The sequence below is a fragment of the Ochotona princeps genome, chromosome 2 (genome assembly GCF_030435755.1).
Source record: "Ochotona princeps isolate mOchPri1 chromosome 2, mOchPri1.hap1, whole genome shotgun sequence".
NCBI lineage: Eukaryota > Metazoa > Chordata > Mammalia > Lagomorpha > Ochotonidae > Ochotona > Ochotona princeps.
In genome coordinates, this window is record NC_080833.1 from 102,754,745 (window position 1) to 102,780,307 (window position 25,563).

The 25,563-nt window shown below is 45.0% G+C and overlaps 1 protein-coding gene across 1 annotated transcript in view; it reads left to right on the forward strand.

The window, feature by feature from the left end:
- Window positions 1–25,563, forward strand: part of NOTCH2 (notch receptor 2) — a 157,358-nt gene that overhangs the window by 123,808 nt on the left and 7,987 nt on the right. Inside the window, exons 15-28 of the mRNA XM_058660137.1 lie at window positions 770–883; window positions 1,906–2,025; window positions 2,427–2,579; window positions 6,855–7,083; window positions 7,873–8,074; window positions 9,937–10,090; window positions 10,480–10,664; window positions 12,356–12,488; window positions 17,830–18,066; window positions 20,560–20,672; window positions 21,975–22,480; window positions 23,549–23,896; window positions 24,511–24,653; window positions 24,825–25,035. Of these exons, the coding sequence (XP_058516120.1) occupies window positions 770–883; window positions 1,906–2,025; window positions 2,427–2,579; window positions 6,855–7,083; window positions 7,873–8,074; window positions 9,937–10,090; window positions 10,480–10,664; window positions 12,356–12,488; window positions 17,830–18,066; window positions 20,560–20,672; window positions 21,975–22,480; window positions 23,549–23,896; window positions 24,511–24,653; window positions 24,825–25,035 (2,848 nt within the window). The remainder of the gene's footprint in view (window positions 1–769; window positions 884–1,905; window positions 2,026–2,426; window positions 2,580–6,854; window positions 7,084–7,872; window positions 8,075–9,936; window positions 10,091–10,479; window positions 10,665–12,355; window positions 12,489–17,829; window positions 18,067–20,559; window positions 20,673–21,974; window positions 22,481–23,548; window positions 23,897–24,510; window positions 24,654–24,824; window positions 25,036–25,563) is intronic.

Below are 25,563 nucleotides of genomic sequence, written 5' to 3' on the forward strand. Positions count from 1 at the left end.
CCAGGAGCTAGGAGCTTCGTCTGGGTCCAAACGCTTGGACGATCCTCCCCTGCTTTCCCAAGTGCACTAGCAGAGAGACATCAAAAGCGAAGCAATGAGGACTTGAACTGGCAATCGTATGGAATATCCAGGCTCCAGCAACGGCTTAACTTGTTCTGCCACAATGCTTGCCCCAGTCATTAATTTTCTGTTAAATTGCTTTATGTTAAGGAGGAAACTCGTAAGTTTAGAAGCACTTCTGTTGCTTTATCTTGTTGGGATTTATCAATATGAAATGAAAATCTGACTGTAAAGCCCAGAGTCGTATGGCCCTGGAATTGGGAGAGAACAGTCTTGTAACTCAAGGAGGTCTTCCTGGATAGTGGAGGGTAGACGTGTCAAAGAGTGGGCACACATCAGAGGATTCGATTCATGTGTTTGGAGACATTCTCCTTTTTTCTGAGGAGAAATGTCGCACACAAAGGGCCTCTGTTTAGATGCAGCCACAGGCTTTTCACCCTTAATGAGCTTGTCTATTATTGGGAGACTACTTGTATTTGGGAATGTGTTGGGCTTTCAGACCATTGGAATAGATGGTCTTTCCATGGATGGATCGATTGGCTGCTGCTGTTCACTGTGTCAGGGTCTTGTGGCTGAAACAAAGGAGCCAGAGTTCCAGGGAAGAAGTGAATGCAGCTTCTGCCGGGAGTGTTAGGTCGTCGGTGAGGTGAGGAGGAGACTGATGGATGGTTTCACTCTGTATTTGGTTTTTCCCCTCTTCTGTCCCCAGGCCACAACTGCCAGGTGAATATTGATGAATGTGCTTCAAACCCATGCTTGAACCAAGGAACCTGCTTTGATGATATAAGTGGCTACACTTGTCAGTGTGTGCTGCCATACACAGGTGAGTGCTTCAGGTGCCAGCAGGGCCCAGAGGCATCCCCTGGCCTGGTCTGGTCAGCGCTCAGGACTGAGTACAGCACCCACGCTGCAGGGAAGTGATGCTGCTCTGACAAGTCACTCCTTGGTTGTCCTCTCACTAACTAGACCTTGAATATTCCAAAAACACTAAGGCATCCGAAGGGACAGATGGCTTATGGGGAAACTCATATTCCTTCTTCATGCTTTAATATTCAGAATGTTTCTCTTAGCATTTTGTCTATGGCTGAAACTTCATACATAGCTGATAGTTCAATCTGTCATTTGAATGGATTCTGTGTTTTCATGTCTTGGCCTCCAAGTCTTAATTTCAACAGCACTGCCACCATGAATTGGTAATTTATGATGTGCCAGGTATTTTGTATACCTTTCGTTAGTTCTAGTGCTCAGTAATTCTATTATGTTAAAGTGTCCATCACTGTTTTGTATAGGAGGAAACTGAAACAAAAGAAACTTTAAATGGTAAGTGGTAGATGTCCTGCTTAGCCATCAGAGTCGCTGTGGGCTTTCTGGCCAAGTGGTAAGAGCTGGGGGCCATGCTGATGCCTGTCAGTGGAGGGGGCAGCTGAGCTCCTGAGAAACCAAATCCTAGCTATAGTGGTGCAGAAGTTAACACAGTGAGTCATACGGGTGTTCAGCCCATGGAACCTTTCATGACAGTAACAGTGGGACATGTTACACGTTCATGACAGAAGCTTTGTACATGATATTGTGCACATTTATTCATTTAATCCAGAAATCCTCAATAAGTAGCACACTATCAGAATTTTCCTTTTATTTATGAAGAGGGGCCAGAGAAGATAAGCTGTATGCCTGAGGTCACACGGTGGTCACATTCAAGCCATGAGTGAGAGGACCACAGGTATCTGATTCCAAAGCTTATCCACTACTTTAGAATGAATTCTGAGAGCATCTTTGGAATACAGATTGCGTACGTCTTCATTTCATTGGCTAATTCTGTGTCATAAACTGTCATTTGTTTTCCAGGCAAGAATTGTCAGACTGTCTTGGCTCCCTGTTCCCCAAATCCTTGTGAGAACGCTGCTGTCTGCAAGGAGTCACCAGACTTTGAGAGCTACACCTGTGTGTGTGCTCCTGGCTGGCAAGGTAACAGGATGGGGTGGGTAGCCAAGATGGTGCCTGCTGGACTTGCAGCAGAGCAACCAGACGACCCTGGTTCTCATTGTTGGGAACACAGGCTATGCCCAGGAGCTGCCTGCACTAGAATGGCCCAGAAGCTTTTTTATTGATCACATCTTTGGGGCCCCCTAGTGGCTGAAAGACTGCAAATACTGATGTTCTTTGTATAGGGAATTTTTTTTAGCACTTTGGCAGCAGAAGTTCCTGGGGGGACACAAAAGCTTTCCTGGGACCTCCTGAAGCAGCAGGCCAATTAGAATGTTCTTGGAGTAGCCCCACCCACCCCAATTCAGCTCACACCCCACATAAATCTGTCTATGGGAATGAGTCTCCGAGACTGGGTAGTTCACTGGCCCTGTTGTTTCTAGGTCAGCGATGCACAATTGATGTGGATGAGTGTGTCTCAAAGCCCTGCCTGAACCACGGGGTCTGCCACAACACACAGGGCAGCTACATGTGCGAATGTCCCCCGGGCTTCAGTGGGATGGACTGTGAGGAGGACATCGACGACTGCCTTACCAGTGAGTAGCCAGCCAGCTGTTGTGCCTTGAGGGGCAGAAGAGCACGTGCGAGCAGGCAGGCGCTTGGTGGAGGCTGCCGCCTTGTCAGCCCTTTACGGCTTGTCTTCGACACTAGTGTTTTTAAGGGATGTTTGTTTAAAAGGCAGAAACACCCCCCCAGGAGAGTGGGCTGATGGCCAGTTGGGGGTGTTATAAAGCTGCTAGGAATGAATCTTTGTGTGGACATGTATTTCTTTCTTTTTTCTTTTTTCTTTTTTAATAAATACCTAGGACTGAAATGAGTGAGTCACATGATAAATGTGTATGTAACTTTTCAGAAGTTGCCAAAATGTTTCCCAAGATGGCCATATGGTTTTCATTTCCACCAGAGTTAGGTGAATGTTGTAGTTGAACTACCTGCTCAGAAACACTTGGTATTTTTTGCTCTTCTGGTGGATGTGTAGTTGTGTTTCCTTGTAGTTTTAATTTATGTTGTACTCTCTACTGATGATGTTAAGCATATATATATATGCTCTTTTCCCGTCTGTGTGTCGTCCTGGGTGAAATGAACTACTCAGACTGTTGGAAGGATCCTTCGTATTCTACATGTGAATTCTTCGTCAGATACTTGCTTTACAACTAATTTCCTCCGGAAGGATAGCCTCTTGTTTGAGCTCGTTTTGAAGAGGATCGTTTTAATGTTGATGAGAGCTAGTACACATCTTTTCCTTTTATGAGAGATCCCCAGAATATTCATGGAAATGAATATGGCAAATGAGCTACTATGATTTCAGAATTGTTTTTACAGCATGATAAATTTGTCTTGTAATTCTGCTTTTCCACAAACTTTTAAACCCCGTTTATAGTCCTTGGTTCATATGTCTTGTTTACCAAACCTTCACCTAACCGAAAGTTGTTGGGTGTGTCTCATGCTTTCTTCTAGAGCTTTTTTTTTTAACTCTTAACTGTTGCCTTAGTTCTGATTTCAAGTTAATTTTTACAGGTAGTGTAGGAGTAAAGTCACAGCTAATTCTTGTAGATATACTGAGCTCACTGTTACAGGTCTCTAGGTGAGGTTTTTAAATAAGCTTGCTGGGACTTTTTCAAAGATAATCATCTATTATAGACAACTTTTCCTCTTTAGTTTCTTTTTCCAAACTACTTGCTGTTTGTTTTTCTGGCATTATTGTATTGGCTAAGACTTATTTTAAATGAAAAAGTGGTAAGTGAGGCCAGCCTTGCCTTAGAAAAGCATGTAGGAGTTCCCCATGGAGCAAGGTGTAACGGATTTTTCACAGCTATCCTCAATCATATTGATGTCTTGCTCTTGTGGTTTATTGAGAGCTTTTTTTTCTTTTTGTAAGAATGAAGGTTAATTTTTTCCCCCTAAATGATTCCTCAGAGATGGTAGCATCATAAGTGTTTTAATCTGTTAGTCATATTGATTGATTGTCAAATATCATGCTAATCTTAAGTTGTCCTTTCGTTGTGGTGTAATGTCCATTGTAGTTACTATGAATTTGATTTACCAAATTCTTGTTAAGAACTTTTTCATCTCTAATTTTGAGAAGTATTGTTCCTCAGTATTCTTGAACTAAGTTTGTCTGGTTTTGTTAGGAGGCCAGTACTGGTTCTGGAACAGATCAAAAGTGTGTCCTGCTCTTTTGTTACTTGGATGAGTTATTGTGTAATTGGAATATATTTTTTCCAAACATCTAGACATGAAAACTGCTTTGTGAGAAAGATTTTCACTATCAATTTGATTTTTCTGGTATATGTAGTTCTAGACAGATTATTTGGTTTTCACTGAACTTCAGTGAAAACCAAATTGTCAAGTTTGTTGGTATAGAATCATTCATATTATTCCCTTATTCTGTATTAAAAATTTCATTTATTTCTATTTTGTTTCAAAGGCAGAGAGAGAGAGAGAGAGAGAGCCCTTCCACCCCTTGGACCACTCCCCAGGTGCCTGGCACATCTAGGCTGTGCCCAATAAAGCCAGGAATCAGAATTCCTTTGAGTTCTCCTGTGTGGGTGGCAGCACACCCCAGTACTTGAGCCCTCACCCAGAACCTCCCAGCACGCTTCACCAGGACATTGGAGGCAGTGTAGTCAGGACTCTGTGCAGACACTCAGTATGGGATGCAGGCGTCCCAGGCAACAGCTTCTTCACTGTGCCTAAAGTCTGCACTCTTATGTCTATGGTTCCCGCTCTTGCTTCTGATGTTGATGTTTTAGTTGCTCTACCTTTGAAGAATGTTTGTTTTGCTGGATTTTTCAAGTATGCTGTACAAGTTATTAATTCAGCTTGGTTAGTAACTTTATTCAGGTCTCCTGTATCCTCCCTGATTGTCTGTGTACCTACTCCACACATCTCCTGTAGAAATGGAAACCTCAGAAAATCTTTGTATATTTGACTGTTTCTCTTCAAGAGAAGGCTTTAATAGTTTAGTAGTTTTTGTTTAGTATTGGTGTATTTTGAAGCTCTAATACCAAGTATATAAGCATCCGGGACTATTGTATCCTCTTGAAGATTTGACGTCTTTCTTTACTGTTAGAAAGCAGCCTTCTTTAACTTTATGCTCATGTTCTTTAACTTCATGTTCCTTGGTCTGGAGTCTGGCCTGAAATCAGTATAGCTACGCTGACTTCCTTCTCATCATTAGTAGGATGCATTTACTTTCTGTTCATCTTTTTATGTTTGGCCTGTCTACACAGACATGTTTGTAGTAGACACTATAACATTCTCTTTTAGTTGAAGTTTTTAGATTGTGTTAATCTAATTTAGTTTTATATGGCTGGATTCCAGTTTGCCATCTTGCTGTTTGTTTTGTCTATGTCATTTTCAGTTTCCCTTTTTCCTCTCTGTTTTGGAATAATTGAATATAAAAATGCTCGACAGAGTTTTATTTTAATCACTAACATGGCAACTTTAGTGGTTGTTGTGGGGTGAATATTAAAGTTTTACCCATAATCTGCCTTCAGTTGTTACCACTTTATTCAGAGTACAGCCTTGTGACGATATTTTCTTATATGTGCTGCTCTAGTCTTGGCTCTGCAGTCTTTATATTTATGCACATACTTATAATTCTTGCACATTATTTTGTTACTTTGCTTTTCCATCACGTAGGTTTTTCTTTCTGTCTGAAGAAATTCCTTGGCATTTTGCATAATGCTTGTCTCCTGGTGGTGAATTCTTTGTGCTTTTGTCTGTCTGAAAAGATTTCCATGTTGCCCTAGTTTTCAAAGATATTTTCACAGGGAATAGAGTTCTTCACTGGCTTGCAGCACTTTTATGTTGTAGTGTTGTCTTTTGGCTTCTGTTGTTTCTGAAAAGAAGTGTGCTGTAATTCTTTCATGTAATTCTTTCTTCATGTGTAATTTTCTTTTTTATGGCTACTTGTATTAAGATACTTTTACTTCCCCCGATTTTTAGCTCCTTAACTGTGATGCCTCTTGGTGTAGTGTTTTTGCTGTTTCTTCTGTTTTGGTTTCACTAGTCATTTTGGTTTTGTGAGTCCAAATTTGGAAAGTAATTCAACCATTATCTGGAAAATGTTCAACAGCTTTTTCAAAATGTATTCCTGATTCACAGTGTGCATTGTACATCTGTTGTTTGGAATTGTTCATCTGGTCACTGAGTGTGTGTGTGTGTGTGTGTGTGTGTGTGTGTGTGTATGAGTGTTTGATTTCAGATTATTTCATTAGTTGAAGGTATCTGCCTGTATTTTCAGTTTCACAAGTTTTCTCTGTAGTGTACAGTTTGCAGTTAACGCCATCCAGTATATCTTTTCCCTCAGACACTAGGTACTAGGGTTGCCTGAATCTAAAGCAAGAAAGAGAAAAGGTTGGGCTAAGGTGTTAAAAAAAGAGAGGGAAAGAGGGTGAAAGGAGGGAAGAACTGAAGGAAGAGTCGCTTGTATATTATGCCGGGAACAAAATAAATATATCTGTGTTGACATTGCTGATGTTCTGTGTATTGGGGTCTCATATTTGATTTGCAGTGTGTGTTACCTTTATAAATTTTGTAATTCTGGTAAATTATTATAGAATGTTAGTGGGGATGTAAGTGAAATTTATACCAGTCATCAAACAAGTTAAAAGTCTCAGGAAAGTCTTATTGAATATGTTTTCATAAATGAGGGTGTCAGAACAAAATAGACCTAAAGAAGTCAAACAGAGGAGTCAGCCTTGGGCTGCCCCACTTGTAATGTCAGTTCACCATGTCATTTCTCTTTGTGAGTCCAAGATGAAAGCTGCTCTCCGCCGAGCTCTAATTCTTGCCTAATGGCTTAGATCCCTGCCAGAATGGAGGTTCCTGTATGGACAGAGTGAACACTTTCTCCTGCCTTTGCCTTCCGGGCTTCGTTGGGGAGAAGTGCCAAACCGACATGAATGAGTGTCTCAGCGAACCCTGCAAGAATGGAGGGACCTGCTCCGACTACGTCAACAGCTACACTTGCAAGTGTCCGGCGGGGTTTGATGGAGTCCACTGTGAGCACAACATCGATGAGTGCACTGAGAGGTGAGCAGCCGTGCACTCGGGCCTCAGGGCCTCAGCACCTCTGGGGGAATGGTGAGGGGGAGGGGGCCTCACTGAACAGTGCTGGAATTGTGAGGCAGGGACGGGGCATTCACTTGGGTCCTACTCTACCGTCATCTCGCTGGGCCCAGTTCCTGGTTCCTGATGGACATGAAGTTCCAAGGACAGAGGTCAGAGTTTTAAAGTTTAGTGGGTGAGTCATCATTTGTTTTCTTACTTAGGGAACAGGAAGAGCCATAAATCTATTCTGTTGTTCCTTTGGTCATTCCAGCTGATGGTTAATCTGTAAGCCCCTGTTTGTTTACAGATTTATTGCTACTCTAATTTATGGGAGGTGTGCCTCATCTCTTTGTACTGTACTATTGATATTTTTATTCTATTTCTTTTTCGTAAAGGAGCCTATATTTAAAAACTGATTATTTAGCACTTCTCATGTAAGTCAAATTGGCTGAAATATTAGGTACGTGGAAATTCACAGCAGGACTGAAAGCTGAGAAAACTCGGCTTTCTCTAGGAACTTGCAGTAAGTAAGCTAGGTCTTTTAAACACTCCTGAACTTTGATTGTAGAAAGGAAGTTGGCACTCGGCTCCTAGCAGCTGGGCTTGTGGAAGACTGTAAAATTTACTGGCTAGAGGAGTTGGGGATGCTGGGGAATGTTCTCCTGTAACAATTAGGATTTCAAGAACCCAGGTATGGGAACCATGTTCTTTGCTAGCAGTCAGAGGAACCAGATGACACGGTTGATGTCGCTGTCCCGGTTTGCTCCGTAGCTCCTGTTTCAATGGTGGCACGTGTATTGATGGGATCAACTCCTTCTCCTGCCTCTGCCCTGTGGGTTTCACTGGTCCCTTCTGCCTCCATGAGATCAATGAGTGCAGCTCTAATCCGTGCCTGAATGAGGGAACCTGTGTCGATGGCCTGGGCACCTACCGCTGTATCTGCCCCCTGGGCTACACTGGGAAAAGCTGTCAGGTGAGTAGCTTCCTTTCCGTTCAGTTCACCAGAGAAGCCAAACATTCCATCTGTCCCCTTCAGCAGAATAAGTACCTTCTGAAAGAAAGAGTGTGAATCTCAGGGGTGTTCCTGAGATAAATCTTGGTTATTTCGTAATTAGTGATCCCAAAAATGCAAATGCTGGCTATACAATATGAATTTTTTTAAAAAAGGTGTTCTAAGAGGCAGATCAAGAACAATGCAGTTTGTGTGTGAACAGATATCTTTTACATTGGAAACACAACAAAGGCGAAACCAATCAACATTTTTATAGGTCAGCTGTTCCTCTAAGAGGATAGCAGGATAACAGCCATGACCACGTCTTACATGTTGTAAGAATGCTCTGAAAACTGTTCATGTATCTTTTAAATTGAAATTGATAAATACACATTTCGTAGAAGCTCAGCGGGAAGGAGCCCTCACAGACAACCAGGTTAAACTTTCACTTCACTGCAGGAAGGCCGAGAAACTTCCAAGGCTGCATGCCCCACACAGCTTTGGGCTGAACTTTATGACCGTCACCTCTTCAACAATAGAGAGTAACAAATCTTCAAAGAAACAGGAATAAGTCATAAATTTTAATGTGACTCACGAGGTGCACATTGGTAGGGCTTTGGTCGCACTAGGGGTGCAGACAGTCACCTGTACTGAACAGCTTGTTGCTGACCCCGTGGCTCGACGCAGCCTTCTCGCAGTGTGGACTGGACGTCCCGGAAGGACTGTCTTCTCCTCCCACTGGAGTCTGATGAATGTTGCCTTCCTTTCCCGGGGAACCGGGCTATCCCTTGTGAATAAAGGCAGTGGAGCTAACAGTGCTTTTGTGTTCTGCCTCGTATTGTTCATGAGCTTGATTTTGTCCCCTTCTAAAAAGCTCTCTGACATTTTTCATTTTATTCACAGGCTTTTAACCCTTTCTCTGCTGTCCACCACTAATTTACTGTGTCAGCATTCCTGGGATTTCCACCCCAGGTTACCTGTGGGTAACCATGTCTGCAACATGGGAAATATGTGATCATGTCTGCGGCATTGTGAAATACCCCATTGGGCTTCTGCAAAATCTGACTGCTACATTAAGAACTTATTTTTTTTTAAGGTTTATTTATTTTTATTGGAAAGGTGGATATACAGAGAGGAGGAGAGACAGGGAGGAAGATCTTCCATCCGATGATTCACTCCCCAAGTGACTGCAGCGGCTGGAGCTGAGCCAATCCAATGCCAGGAACCAGGAGCTCTTCTGGGTCTCCCCCATGGGTGCAGGGTCCCAAGACTTTGGGTCATCCTCAACTGCTTTTCCGAGGCCACAGGCAGGGAGCTGGATGGGAAGCAGGGCTGCCAGAATTAGAACCAGCAACCATATGGGATCCCAGCATGTGCAAGGCGAGGACTTTAACCACTACACTATTGCACGGGGCCCAAGACCTTTTAAATATCAGTGCTATTGGGGAGCACTGATAATACAATGTAATACAATGTAATTAATGAATTAAAAATAATAAAAAAATAAATATCAGTGCTAAGAGGAAGTAGATTGTGTAAAAATGATGATATGCACCTCATAACACCAGATTTAGTTTAAGGTCTGAATGAAGGTTCCCTTTAAAAAGAAGAAATGTTGTGCTTCCCTTCGCTTTTTTGTTGTGGAGTGTGGGTGATTCCCTTGGTTCCTGGCCTGTGGGTTTTGATGTGTGTGCCCTTGCCTGTTTCAGACCATCGCCTATGGGTCTTGATGTGTGTGCCCTTGCCTGTTTCAGACCATCACCTGTGGGTCTTGATGTGTGTGCCCTTGCCTGTTTCAGACCATCGCCTGTGGGTTTTGATGTGTGTGCCCTTGCCTGTTTCAGACCATCGTGAACCTGTGCAGCCGGTCACCATGTAGAAACGGGGGAACTTGTGTGCAGGACAAAGCCGAGGCGCGGTGCCTGTGTCCATCTGGCTGGGCTGGTGCCTACTGTGATGTGCCTAGTGTCTCCTGCGAAACAGCAGCCCTCCGCAGAGGTGAGTCCTGGCCTCTCGGGCTCAGGGATCATTGACTGGGATCTTGAGTGACCGACCAGTGGGGCATTCACCTGTGGGATGAGATGGAAAAGAACCTGCAGGTAGGTGGCTAAAACTGCAGAGAAAGAATCCCAGACAGGAGGAGAAAGAGCAGAGGAGCAGGCTTAGGGATCCCAAAGGGGAGATATTTAGAATGAAATTCAAGCGACCTTCTGCTCTTGGGGATTGTGTACTTTCACGAACGGGTCTGGTGCTGAGCGTTGTGAGGCGCTAGACACGAATGGCATGTGGTGTGCTGCCCGGCTTGCACTCACAGCTTCCTGGTGGGACTAAACCTGACGCGTGCCAGGTGTGCTTTTCTGATACCGTTTCCACATGGGGTTTTCCAGGTGTGTCTGTTGCCCACTTGTGTCAGCACTCAGGCGTCTGCATAGATGCTGGCACCACACACCACTGTCAGTGTCCCTTTGGCTACACTGGGAGCTACTGTGAGGAGCAGCTCGATGAATGCGCGTCTAATCCCTGCCAGCACGGCGCCACCTGCAGTGACTTCATCGGTGGATACGGATGTGAGGTGAGGGAGATGAGGCAGCGGAAGTGGATCCCTCCCGGGAGCTTGTGCAGCTGTTTTGTGCGTTGGATTCAGCTGTCTTTGGTTTCCAGTTTTTAGGTTTTCATTATCGTAGTGCTTACCATTTTCTTTTCTCTTTCATTGAGTTTTTTGTTTTTTAAGATTCATTTATTTTTTATTTGAGTTATATATAGAGAAGGACCTTTCATCTGCTGGTTCACTCTTCAAATGGCCACAGTGACCAGAACTGAACTGGCTTGAAGCTAGGAGCCAGAAGCTTTTTCTAGGTCTCCCATATGGTTTCAGGGTCTCAAGTACTTGAGCCATTGTCAGATGCTTTCCTAAGCCATTAGCAGGGAGCTGGATTAACAATGGTGCATCTGGGACTCAAACTGATGCCCATATGGGATGCTAGCGCTGTAGGTGAATCCCCAAGGTTCAGCCTGCTAGGCCATGCTGCTGACCCCTAGGCATTAATTTTGACCTTGCGGGGAAATAGTTCACATGGCCCCAGGAATGTATTGCTGTAAGTAAGGGTATGGAACCATTCTACTTCCATTGGCTGACTTCCAGAATTTAAAGTCAACGGTCAGTTCCTTACATACATCTCACAGACCCACCCAGTTTGGTAGTTTCTGAAACTTCCCTGAATGGCAACTGAGATAGGAGAAACCATTTTGAGGAATCCCTCTTGACATGTCACCTTTGTATAGTCAATGGCCAACTGATTCTCTCAAGTGTAGCTCAGCCTGCGGCACATAGCAAGATGCTCATTGTTGCATGTCTATCTTCACAGCACTCTACAACCCCCAAAGGCTCAAAAACCTGCCAGTGTCAGACTCAACAATTTTACACACATAGTTGCTTAAAGATAACCCAAGCTCTTTAGAACTTGTCTGTTCTGCATTTCCTGCAAGAATCTACCCAACATCTCCCAGGCATAGATAAAACAGCCCTGGGCCTGGAAGGAGAACTAAGTGGTGCTGTCTGTAGGAGCGCTCTGGCCCGGAGCCCCCTGCTACGGGTCTGAATAACTGTGAAGACCTGTAAGTTCCCTTCCCCCGTGGTGTGCTGCCTCTCCTTCCCTTACCCTCCTCCCTTTGGATGCTCTCCGGCCATGAGGGACTTGCCCTGCGTACAGCCCTGTGAAAAGATTGCCCAAATAAAGTTACTTCATAAAGATCTTATCTTTTTCCTTCATGTTCCCTGAAATCCTTCCACCCCTACATCTGTCACAATCAGTGAGATCTACCTCCCTCTGCCCCCGCCCCATCTCAGCTAGCTTTTCACACATCTGTACAGTTTCCTGGGCCTGGAGACCAGAGAGTGTGCACTGTCTGCTCCCGCCCACACATACCATTTGACTACGTCGTAGGGTCCTCATCGCATTCAAAGGAACTGCAGACTTTAAAGATGGGCACGTCTGTCGAGGGGAGGGACAGATTTTCCAAAGGGGTCAGATCTGGAATATCCCTTCATGTGTTCAGCCTTTTGTTTCCCTTTAAGTGGCTTTGTCAGCAGGAAGAGGGAGAGATGCCAGTAAGCTGTGGGTTGACCCGGTACAGGATGATGACAGAACGTGATCCTAGAGAGACGGGAGAGCTGAGTGGGGAGGAAGCAGGATCAGAGCAGTGTCCACATGTCACTTGCTGTCATCATCTGTAAACATGTCTTGTCTTGACTTCCTCCTGTAGTGTGTGCCAGGATATCAGGGTGTCAACTGTGAATACGAAGTGGACGAGTGCCAGAATCAGCCATGCCAGAATGGAGGCACCTGTATTGACCTTGTGAACCACTTCAAGTGCTCCTGCCCACCAGGCACTCGAGGTATGAAACCAGACTTTCCCTCCCTCCAGCCAGAATCTTCTGCAAGTTATAATCCCATTCTTAGTGTGGTGGTGATTTTTTTTAAAAAAAAAAAAATTAGAAGACATTAAAACTAGCTTCTTTATAAGTATTGAGTTCTACATCCTGGTCACTCAAACCATTTTACTCTCTCGTCTCTTGTGACCTGTCATATTCTGATTCATGTTCTCAATTCTGTCTGATTGTATGACATCTGAGGTTCCATGAAACACAGAATGTGGAATTCGTAGAGCTTTGCAAAAGCCACATTGCCCAGTCTTCAAATGCTTGGTTATTGAATTGAAAGCAACGAATGGTCACACAAGTGAAAAATTCATGCTTACTTTCTTTGGAATCTTTTAAAGAAGGAAATCTTGCCTGCATAAGCTGGAGGGATGAATGAAATGAAAGCCTGCCTTCCTGATAAGCCTACAGGTAGAGGCTGATGATGGCTACAGCTGTACCTAGGAGACCGAGGTCTATGCGAGGAAGCCCTAGGCTGTGACAGGTAGAGCCATCATTCCACTCTGCAGGTCGCCAGTGCCTCCAAAAAACCTCTTAGAAATAGAACCGAGTATTGTTTATTAGGTTAGAACAAACTATGATGATGTGTGTTCATAATAAACCCTGGACAAACTGTGAAGAGCATTGCACAATTATGGGGAGTTTATTCTCAGTATCCATGCAAAAAAAACAAGTGGTTATATTGTCTTAGACCTTTGTGTCAGTGTATTGTGGGAGTTTGCCTTCCTAGAGGTTAGGATTTGGCTGAATTAGAGGAATAACTCACTGGGAAGGTAGTTTATTGAAGAATTTTCTTTAAAGGGAAGAGAAAACTAAGGAGAAACTGCTTTTAAGTATGTAAGTTTTTTTATGTGCAAAAGAAAATTGTTGTGTCTTCCAAAAATCAGTAGTTGAAAGAGAACTAGAAGATAATTCCAATTTAATTTTGCTTTGCTCCCTTGAATTACTCTATTGGTTGGAACAAGCTTCATTCCCGGTGGTAGCTAATTAAACCTAAAACCTCAGAGCTTAACACCACAGTGATGAAGTCTGATACATGTTGAACCACCCTTCTCTGTGTTTTAGAGAAGTAGTTCCAACACTTGGCCTCCAAGGCTCACACTACAGAAGACTGACTTGTAGGGTTGTACAACAGCTCTGGCTAAGTGTGGGAGTGACACACCCGTCACTGCTACTCACAGCGTGTAGGCCAAAGTTACTGAGTGATTTCCATTTGATTTCCAGGGAAGCTGGGAAATGTGCATAATCACTGAACTCGAAATTCTCAATTATACCCTAATTTAATAAATTATGTGTCTGGTCCTTGAATCATTTAACAAGGAAACAAAGTTTCCATCTCTTCTAACCATGTGTTAAAGAGAGCCTAGAGTAATAATTACACTATTATTATATAGTCATTGCCTTTTGGCAGTTAGATTAATACATGATTATGCTTTCCCACTTTCATGGTTTTTAATAGGAAGTCAGCTGTTAATCTTACTAGAGCACTTTTGTGTGTGACAAATCACTCCTCTTGAGTTTTCAAATTTCTCTTTCTGGCTTTGGCAGTTAGATTAGATTGTGTGTAGGTAAGAATCCCTTGAATTTGTACAACTTACAATTCATGGAATCATTATATCGTATGTCTGTTTAGGTGTGTGGAATAATATTTATCTATCTTGGTCTAGCTTCTCTGACCATAGTGGAGTTCCAGCAGACTCTGAAATCCCATATCCTCGGTGTGAAGTCACCACACTATTTCCGGTTAACTCTCCTGAGCTTTGTTCCTGACCCTACCAGTTCCTCAGTTCGATGATTCACTGTCATCACTCTGCCTGTCTCTCCTACATCGTTTCAGGCTGAGGGAGAGCTCCTTCTCACTTGAATAAGTCTGTTCAATACAGGTGGCTACACTCTGATGAAAAGGCAGGCGTTTATGCTGATTTTACTAATAGTCCATAAATATTAAATACTCTGTGAGACAGAGTACATGCCAATTTTATTTTTTGATTCTTAAAAAAGATTTACTTATTTTTGCTTGAAAGTCAGAATTCCAGAGAGAAGACAGGGTAAGATGGAGATCTTGAACCTGCTGGTTTACTCCCCAAATGGCTGCTATAGTTAGAGCAAGGCTGGTCCAACACTAAGAGCCAGGAGGTACCTCTGGATCTCCCATGTGGTGCAGGAGCCATGACCTTGGGTTGTCCTCCTCTGCTTTCCCAGGCTATTAGCAGGGAGCCACTTACGATGGAGCACTTGGGGCATGAATCGTCACCTATATGGGATGTCAGCACCAAAGGCAGAGGAGGATTAGCTTGCTATGCCACCACACTGGCCCCTAATTTTATTTGTTTTTGTTTTTGTTTTTTCCCATTTGTTACAATAGTATAATCTTTCATAATAAGTTGTAATTCCATCAGTCTGTTATTTAATGTGCCGCAATATTGCTGGTACACACAATGTCAGACAGTCCAGCATCCTATTGTCTAGATATGTCCAGCAGTTTCACTGAGAGTTCATCTTTGATTTGAAAATAGGGATTCATATTGCATTGTATCTTCACATCTGGATATTATAGTCTCTATTACTCCATCACTATGCATTCCCTTAAATGAGAAGCCATAAAATAAGGTCAACAGCAGATATGAAGTTCAAACAAAAAGAAAAAAAAATACAGCACCATAGAGTTGAAAAAAACATGCCACTGAATAACCAATGCATAGGTGACAAAAAGAAAACACAAAAGCCTGATTTGCATGATAGTTTCCTTATATTAGAGAGAACATATGGGATTTGTCCTTTTGGCACTGTTTTTTTCACTGAGCATAATGGTCTCTAGTTGGGACCATTTAGTTGCAAATGGTATGATTTCATTCTTTTTAGTGGCTGAGTAATATTCCATGGAGTAGATGTACGCACTTTCTTTAACCACTCCTCTTTGGATGGGCATCTGGATTGTTTCTGTCTTTGCTTTTGTAGATTGTGCTGCTGTAAATATAGGATTACAGATCCCCTTCTCATATCAGTTTTCATTTCCTTTGGGTATATTCCTAGGAATGGGATAACTGGATAATATAGCAGGTTTATTTGCAATTCTCTAAACCTTCTTGTTTTCAATTTTGTTTATGACTAAGTAAGAAAATATGAATGTATCCACATGGGCTGAAAATGTATACACACCTATATATATAAAACATATAACTTTTTACTCTCCCTTTTTTTCTCTCCCCATGTTTAGCTCTCCTTCTGTGAATAGGTAGCCATCACAGTTTCTTATGTATCATTCTAGAGTTGCTGTTAATATATTCTTCAGACTTACGTAGAAGACAAATGCAAAAATAATTTCTGTGTCCTCTACTTTTCCCATTGAAGAATGAGTATTAGCCACATTGTTTACACTTGAGTTTTGAAAATATTTCCACATCAAGATACAAAACTTCTTCGATCTTTTTCTAAAGTTGCAGAAGTCCATTTTGTGAGAATTACTATTTCATAGTAAGATATCCGCTAATGGTAGACATCTGTATTACCTTGTAATCACATACTACAAACATATTTGTAGTGTGACTTTCCAGGCAGAGTGGCTGAGCTGGATATGTATGTGCCAGTTATTAAAGATTGTCTTCTTCATGTTTCCTTCATGTTTATAGTCATAGCTCATTTTTTCTTAAGTGTTCAGTTGGTGGTTTTTTGTTTTTGTTTTTGTTTGTGTTTTTTTTTTTTTTAATTTTACTGGGGCTTAGAGAGCCCTGACATTTTGCAATGGTGCATCTTTCTTCCCGGTCATGGCCTGTCTTTCTAAGTGTTCAGACTCCTGTATGCATTGTCTACAGGTTGGTTATCCCATTTCTTATTAAGATTGTCATAGATATTTTATTTTTTGGCATTGTCAGTGAAAGCAAGCATTTCAGTTTCTTTGTTTTCATTTTTAATAGCTTTTTATCAGCATAGACTACAGGTGCAAATGACAGAAATACAGAACTGTTTGATAATGTCTTGAATTGGTCAACAGTTATTTTCTAAAATAATTGTCCATCACTGATGTTTCTAAAACATGTACAAATGAAAAGTTACACAATAAAAAGAATGTTCACAGATATTCATACTTGAAGACTCAGTATGTACACTACAGATGTAGTAATTATTTAACTCTCAGCAGAATTTTTCAAGTAAAAACTGTTGATAGGTTTACATTGTTTTACAAAGTCAGTGACTGGAATGGTTAAAATTGTTACTTAAAATTCAGCTTTGGTTCTTTCTTTTCTCTCTCTCTTTTTTTAAAGATTGGTTTATTTTGGGCCCAGCATGGTAACTTAATGGCTAAAGTCTTTGCTTTTTATGCTCCAGGATCCCATATGGGTGCTGGGTCATGATCCAGCTGCTGCACTTCAACCCAGGTGCCTTCTTGTGTCCGGGAAAGCAGTAGAGGATGGCTCAAAGCCTTGGAACCCAGCACCTGCATGTGAGACCACAAAGAAGATCCTGGCTTCTAACTTCACATCAGTGCAGCTCTGGCCATGGCAGCCACTTGGGGAGTGAACCAACAGATGGAAGATCTTTTCTCTGTCTCTCCTTCTCTTTGTAGATCTGACTTTCTAATAAAAAAAAATCTTAAAAAATTTATTTATTTTTATTGGCAGGATAGATTTTACAGAGGGAGAAGGGGGGAGAAAGAGAAAAAAGTCTTCCATCTGCTGGTTCATTCCCCAAATGACCTCGTTGGAGCTGAACTAATCCGAAGCCAGGAACCAGGACCATTTCCAAGTCTCCCACATGGGTGCAGAATCCCAAGGCTTTTGGCCCTCCTCCGCTGTCCAGGCCATGAACAGGCACCTGGATGGGAATGAAATGGCACCCATATGGGAAGTTGGCATTTTTAGGTAGAAGATAAGCCTAATACACCACTGTACCAACCCTGTCAGCTCTGGTTCTTAATGGATGTTTTAATATAGTTAGCTTCCATCTATATGTTTATTAATTGCTGTTCTTGTTTTGAACTGTTTCATATTTTGAACTAAAATGGCAAGTTAATAAATTCCTGGGTGTCCCTTGAGCTCTACTTCTCTTCTGTTAAGATGGGACACATTGGTGGTGCCTCCTTCCCAAGGGCTGTTGCATTGGGTTGTGTGGGCATGTGTGTGGAGCCCTGGCGCACTCTTCACTTTGCACTCAAAGGAGCATGCCAGCTGTCAGGGGCAGGTGCCACCGCAGGTGGAGTGTGGATTTCATTGCAAAAGGCTGACAAAGGTGGCGATCCCTTACTGAAGAACAGTACTGGGAGGACTTTCATAGCTCCGTGTTTCTCGTCTCTCCCGCCCAGGCCTGCTTTGTGAAGAGAACATCGATGACTGTGCCGGTGGACCCCACTGCTTTAATGGTGGTCAGTGTGTGGATCGGATTGGGGGCTATAGCTGTCGCTGCTTGCCCGGCTTTGCTGGGGAGCGGTGTGAGGGGGACATCAATGAGTGTCTCTCCAGCCCCTGCAGCTCTGAGGGCAGCCTGGACTGCATCCAGCTCACCAACAACTACCTGTGTGTCTGCCGCAGCGCCTTCACCGGTGAGAACCCCTCAGCCTTCCGGCCACTCCACCCAGAGTGCGCATTTGTGACCCATCCTTTGTGGCCCATCCTGGACCCAAGCAGAAACTTCTCTTCTGTACAGAACACGAAACTAATTTGATTTGGGGGCCCAGGTTTTCTACTATGTGTTGTGCTCTGTGGATACTACATCAATCTCCACCTTTGTTTTGCCTGAGATATACTTTCTCTTTTGTAGCACACTGATAATGTGGTATAGCAGTGTATTTAAAAATAGATAGCTGTGGAAACATTTTCTGTTTGTAGTGAAATACACAAGACAAAATTAGCCATCTTTTAAACAAGGTTCAGAGGGCATTAAATACATTTATGTTATAGGGCTCCCATCACCACCATCCATCCACAGAACTCTTTCCTTACGAGCAAAGTAGCAGTTGTTTTGCAGGAACCTCATGTCTAGTGCTGGTTTCCTCCCCCTGCTTCCTTTGAGCTGTAACAACCGAAGGCCTGATAGCTCCTAGCACTGGGAAGAAGGTGATCCTTTTACTCCTGGGCCCCAGAGAAGTGCAGGACGTGCTGGGACCTGCAAGGGAGGCAGGTCCAGCTTGGGAAGTGTTGACCGAATGTCAGTTGTTGGAGTTTGAACTCGAGTGCTGCAGGGGTCACCAGTGTGCCCTGCCCACTGAGCCTCGATTCCCTTCTGTTCTGTTCCTAGTCAGTGTGTGAAGGGAACCATGTCCTGCCGCAGCATAGGGACTTCCCCACAGCACTTAGCAGTCCCTGCTGGAGAAAGGCAGCAGGCAGCTTCTCGCACCAGGATAATTGCTTGTGTCTAGCTGTGGCAGGATCATCACAGACTCAGATTTCTTAGAATCTGTAGTTGTATTTCTTTTTAAAGATTGTTTTTTTAATTGAAAGAGCCAGAGAGGAGAGGTACACAGAGGAAGAGGGGGGAATCTTCCTTGCAACTGGCTGCAGTGGCCAGGGCTGAGCCAGGCTGAAGCCAGGAACCTGGAACTCCCATGTTGGTGGCATGGGTCCAGGCACGGGGACCATCATGGGCCACTTTCCTGGGTACATTGATAGGAACCTGGCTCTTAGATGGGGTTAATAGGAACCTGGCCCTCACCCTCTGCTGCAGTGTTGTTCCCTCTAAGTGTACTGCTTATGCTGGGGCTAGCATCAAGTTCCTTGAGAATCAGGATGATGGATACAATCGTCTACCCATTAATAATGTAGCAAGTAGATCCTGCTGCATGCTGAGCCAGTCTCCAGTCTGCCTTCCTACCAGTTTGGAAGATCTGCCTTTAAAATCGTTAGTATTTGTTTACAAAAGAACAGGAGGTATTTTGCGATCTGATCACCACCTATAGAAACAGTTTGTTGAATGATGAAATCCCAAATCTATTGAGTTACTGAAGGACAGAGGCATATGGACAGTCTGCAGCCTCTTGTTGGCCCCACATGCTCGAAAAGCTAGCGAAGCAGAGCTGGCTCCTGTTTCATCGTCTCTGAGAGACTCTTTATCTGGAAACACAGACCAGTACTTACAGAGCAAGGCAGCAGCAGGACAAGGAAGGGGTGGAGCCCCTCGTCTCCTTAAGTTAGTGTTGCTGTGTTAGTTCCATGGGACCTTAGGGACTACCATGACTGTAAGATGCTGTCCCTGGTTGGCAGGGAGGTCCCCGGGGCATGTGTCCCTGTGATATCTGCTGTGGGCTAGTGGCTGTGGCTGAATTGAGCAGGTAGACATTGAAAATTTTGCTTCTTTGTTGTGAATAATCAAAAATGCCATCTGTACCTTTGGTTCTTTTCTGTTTTAAGTGACCAGAGGCCGCATGGGGTCTGTTTCCTGTATGCGGAGGTGCCAGTGGAACCTCATGTCTGCATGATCCCAGTTGTCCAACTCGTGTTAGCCGTGCCTCCAAGGCATCTTGTGTTAGAACTGTCTCTAGAGAACAGTGACTCTGGGAGAACTACAGAATTAAGCTGCATTTTCTAGAAAGACCAAAGAGCAGAAGAGAAGATACACCACAGATAAAAACTCCCTGTAAACTGCAACTTGCTACCCAAACAGGTTGGCCTGTTGTGACCACTCCTGTGATGTAAATGCTGTTAGTAGAGTGTGAGGCATTGGTTGTTAACCCTTTCCCTCCAACCTGTGAAAGCCAAAGTGCTTCCAAAAAGCCGACTTTTTTGTTGTCGTTGGTTCCTTAACACAGTTAGTCGCTTCTTGGACCCTTTGTGTTTGGTCGGTTGGTTCAGGGGTGTGTGCCTCGTGTGTTGTCTGTGTAGGCAGCGAAGGTGACGGTGCTGCTGGGAGCCTGTGATGGGCAAGGGCGTGGAGGCCTAGAGTGTGTCATCTTCGTCCTCTCCCATTTCCACAGGCTTACAGCCAAACTCTCACAGTCCTGCCTCTGTCGGGGTCTCATTCTCCTCCACTGGGGTTCTGGTCAGGGATCTACAGTTACTACTTCTACTGTTTAAAACCCCATCTTGTTCTTTGTCCCAAGGCCGTCACTGTGAAACCTTTGTGGATGTATGTCCCCAAATGCCTTGCCTGAATGGCGGCACTTGTGCCGTGGCCAGCAACACGCCTGACGGCTTCATCTGTCGCTGCCCCCCGGTGAGTTGTCTGCACGTCAGTGGAAGGAGCACACCCTCTCCTGTACAACTTGTTGCAGAAGTGAGGTGAAGCCTCGGAGAACCTGAGATGCAGGCTCCCCATCAGGGAGATCACCACACCTTACCTCTTCAGCTCCAGATTGGTTTTGCTTTTACTCTTTCTTTTAAGGTGGTGTTTAGTCTCTCCCAGAGTGAAGGCACTTCTTCCTCTGTGACTGTCAGCTGCACAAGCACCGATGGGAAGCACAACAGGTGGTAGGATAGACCTTGAAGGTCGAGCCAGTGTTTCTGGGCTCTTGACCCTCGACTAGGCCAGAGCTGGTAGAAATACTTTTCTGTTTGAATTCCTTAGCAGGAACCACTGGGGAACAACTTGCTTTGTAAGCTAAAAGGAAGCTAATTTTAGCTGTCTACCGTGGAAACCCTTGCCACTGTCAGAGTCATCAGAGACAGCCGTGTGTGGGGATAAACCAAAAGGAAACCCATCTAGTAAGCCTGACATGGGCCGGGCAGCAGCTGCAAAGATGATGCGAGATGTGGACGTTTTCCAGGGCCCTCAGACCCCCACTATGACATTTTTGCCCCAGAGTCATCATACGAGAGGTTTAATAATGGCAGTTAGAGAAGGTGCCTGAAGAACAGTTGCCTGACCTCTACCCCTGCATGACCTGCACACTTGCTTTCTGGCATTGAGCTCTTCCAGGGAGGCAGCTGTGCGTTTGTCCCATGGAGCCTTCACCTTGGACTCAAAGGTAGACTTGAAAAGGTCTTTATGTAATGTTGTTCCAGGGTGCTGCATTGAGGGATTTTTAACCAAATACCTATTCTTTATGTTTCCAAAGACATAAAAAAAAAAAGAGAGAGAGTTGGGGAGGGAAGATAGAACAAGCCCTGGGAACTCTCCCAACATTCTTGTTTTTGGGTTGTTTTGTTTGTTTTGTTTTGTTAGATTTATTGGTTAATTTGAAAAGCTGAGTTACAGAGAGTGTGGGTAGGAAAGAGAGGAGGGAAAGATCTTCCATCCATGGAATTTCTGCCCAAATACCCACAACAGCCTTTTTTAAGCTGGTCCCAAGCCAGGAGCCAGGAGCTTCTTCCAGGTCTCCCATGAGGATACAGGAACCCCTGCCCTTAGACCATCCTCTGCTGCTTTCCTAGGTCAACAGGGAGCTGAATTGGAAATACAGCAACCAGGATTTGAACTGGTGCCCATATGGAGTGCTGGCACCACAAGCAGTATCTTTACCCACTTCATCACAGCACCAGCCTTCTAACAGCCTGACTTCATCATTCATTTCCACAGGGATTCTCTGGGGCAAGATGCCAGAGCAGCTGTGGCCAAGTGAAGTGTCGCCGAGGGGAGCAGTGTGTGCACACAGCTTCGGGACCGCGCTGCTTCTGCCCCAACCCCCAGGACTGTGATTCAGGCTGTGCCAGCAGCCCCTGCCAGCATGGGGGCAGCTGCTACCCTCAACGGCAGCCTCCTTATTACTCCTGCCGCTGTGCTCCTCCGTTCTGGGGCAGCCACTGTGAGCTCTACACGGCCCCCACCAGCAGCCCTCCTGCCACTTGTCTGAGCCAGTATTGCGCCGACAAAGCTCGAGATGGAGTCTGTGACGAGGCCTGCAACAGCCATGCCTGCCAGTGGGACGGCGGTGACTGTTCCCTCACCATGGAGGACCCCTGGGCCAACTGCTCCTCCCCGCTCCCCTGCTGGGATTATATTAACAACCAGTGTGATGAGCTATGCAACACAGCCGAGTGCCTCTTTGACAACTTTGAATGTCAAGGGAACAGCAAGACGTGCAAGTAAGGGCTCCAGGTTCTCCGCGGCTGAGGGGGACTGTCACTAACACACCTCGGTCTCTTGTGCCTGCTCCTAACCACTCCAGTGCTTCCGCCCAAGTGGCCTCCGCTTCCCAGATGGTGCCCGCCAGTGCCGTCACACGCTGTCCTGTGCTCTCCCTCGCTGACAGAGGGCCTGGAGTGCTCACTGCATAATTACCCTCTCTCTGTGCCTGTCTCTGCCTTCTCACCTGCCGCTCTCGTGGCCTCCTGGGGAGATCACTTTTGGAAGTGGCATTGCCAGTCTCAGGCAGCCTCTTGGGTGACCTGCCTACAGGATGGATGGAAAGGTCTGTACCCGCTCTCTTCACCCCATTCTTTCCCACACGACAGGTTTTTCCCCGAGCCAGATTTATCAGGAGGTGTGAGTTGATTAGTCCTCTTAACCCTCTGGTCTTCAAGATTGCAGTTACAGGTTCTTTTTGGTGTATGTAATAAGTTTTCCTGTTAACCGTCCCATCCAATTTAACCTCAGTGAATTCTTACCAACCTTGTGAGTCATCGGTATTGCTGGTTGTTTCCTTTGTAAGGGAATTGTGGCCCACAGAATTAAAGAAACACAGGAAGTGTTAATTGGGTTGGCTTTTTTGTTTCAGATAATATGGCTTTGCTTTAAAACATAACCAAAAGTATGAGTTTGAGGAGATAGGTGGGTTTGCCCTGACTTGAATGTCATACAGTCTATACATGGATGAGGATATCACTGGGTATCCAAAATATATATATACTTTTTGCATATCAACTAAAAATGTAAAGAATGTTGAGAAATCTGATTGAGAGTGTCCGTCATCTGGTGAGCACACAGTGTTGCTCGCCATTCAGGGAGCACTGGCTCCAGTGAAGTGGAAGCAGCCCCGGGTGCTCCGTGAGGTCAGAGTTAGAGCAGTCAGAGCAGGCTCGCAGGGTGCTTAGGTCCCAGTGCTGGCAGAAGGCGGCCAGGGGGAACCTAGTCCCCAAGCAGAAGCAGGCAGAGCTCCAATGCAGTGTGAGCCTCTGTGCCAGTTCTCTCCTCTTCCCCGCCTCCCCTCCCAGGTATGACAAATACTGTGCAGACCACTTCAAAGACAACCACTGTGACCAGGGCTGCAACAGCGAGGAGTGTGGCTGGGACGGGCTGGACTGTGCTGCTGACCGACCTGAGAACCTGGCGGAGGGCATGTTGGTCATTGTGGTGCTCATGCCCCCGGAACAGCTGCTTCAGGACTCTCGCAGCTTCTTGCGAGCCCTGGGCACCCTGCTGCGCACCAACCTGCGCATCAAGCAGGACTCCCAAGGAAACATGATGGTGTACCCCTACTACGGCGAGAAGTCTGCAGCCATGAAGAAGCAGAGGATGGCACGGAGATCCCTTCCCAACGAACAGGAGCAGGAAGTGGTTGGGTAGGTTTTGGGTTTCTGCACTCAGGGAAAGTTAATTTTATAAAACAAAACCCTTTGATACACAGCAGAGACCATACCTTGACCTGTTAAAAAGGGCTGTCTCCTCAAGTACCACAAGCCCTGAGCTGCTCCTGGAGCTCCCTCAGATCCCTTTCTGTATGGCTGCTGTTTGGTATCAGTCTTTGCCTTGAGTGCCAGGCCTTTTCACAGCCCCACTGTTGGTGTCTCAGATCGTCAGCCCTCCAGTTGGCCGAGACACAACGTAGAGAATAAGGATCAAAGAACACAGGGGTGAGTTTTAGAGTAGCCCTTATACCTCCTGGGGAGGTAGAAATGGTAGTGAGGCCTTTCGGACTGTCTTCCCATTCTGTCATGGCATTGGTCTTTGATGGACCGCACTAAAGGAGGGGATACATTACCTATGTGTTTGTGATACAGAAATACAGTATGCTAGTTTCTGAGGTCTTCCTGAAGGCAGCAGCCCAGAGGTGGGGAGCCAGTGCTAACAGGGACCAGGAAGTCTGTGTCAGGCTTCCTAACTCAGCCTGCTGCGCCTGCACCCTTCAGTTCTACTCACCATATCCCTTCTTGCTTTTTTTCTTGGCGTCTCATAGCTCTAGGGTCTTTCTGGAAATCGACAACCGCCAATGTGTTCAAGACTCAGACCAGTGCTTCAAGAACACAGATGCAGCAGCAGCTCTGCTGGCTTCTCACGCCATCCAGGGGACCCTGTCATACCCGCTCGTGTCTGTCGTCAGTGAGTGGCACCAGGGTGAAGGGGAAAGCGTTGGAGGTGGGCTGTTCTGGGGGCATGCCTTTCAGTGTTTCATGGCTGGTAAAATCCAGGTTGTCCTCTCAGTGTGTTGGGTGTGACGACGAGATGTTGCTGTCTCCTGCAGCGCTGTTCCTCCTGTCTCTGCCCTTCCAGGTGAATCTCTGACTCCGAAGGGCACACAGATGCTGTATCTGCTCGCCATCGCTGTGGTCATCATCCTGTTCATCATCCTGCTGGGAGTCATCATGGCAAAGCGCAAGCGGAAGCACGGCTCTCTCTGGCTGCCCGAAGGCTTCACTCTACGCCGAGACACCAGCAACCACAAGCGGCGCGAGCCTGTGGGACAGGATGCGGTGGGGCTGAAGTAAGGCCATTGGCCAAGTAGCCATTTTCTATCAAATGCATAGGGATGAAGAGAAGAGCATTTCTGGTTAAATTAGGATTTTAAATTCTAAGCTCTATCTATCTGATCACTCTGGCCAACATGCTAAACTCCTCATGAGTGACTGTGACCTAGTCCACATCTGAGGGTGTTAGCCTGTGCCTGTTGTGACACCGTGGTGCTTAGCTGCTGCTGCTGCTTTTTTCTTAAGATTTATTTTATTTTATTTTATTTTATTTTATTTTATTTTATTTTTATTTATTTTTTTATCAGAAAGGGAGATATACAGAAAGAGATGGTTTGTCCACTGGTTCACTCCCCAAGTGGCCATAACAGTCAGAGATGAGCCAATCTAAAGCTAGCAGGCAGGAGCTTTTTCTGTGTCTCCCACATGGGTTCAGGAACCCAAGGCATTAGCCCATCCTCCACTGCTTTCTCAAGCCACAGGCAGGGAGCTGGATGGGAAGAGGAACAGCCAGGATACTGACCAGTGCCCATATGGGATCCTGG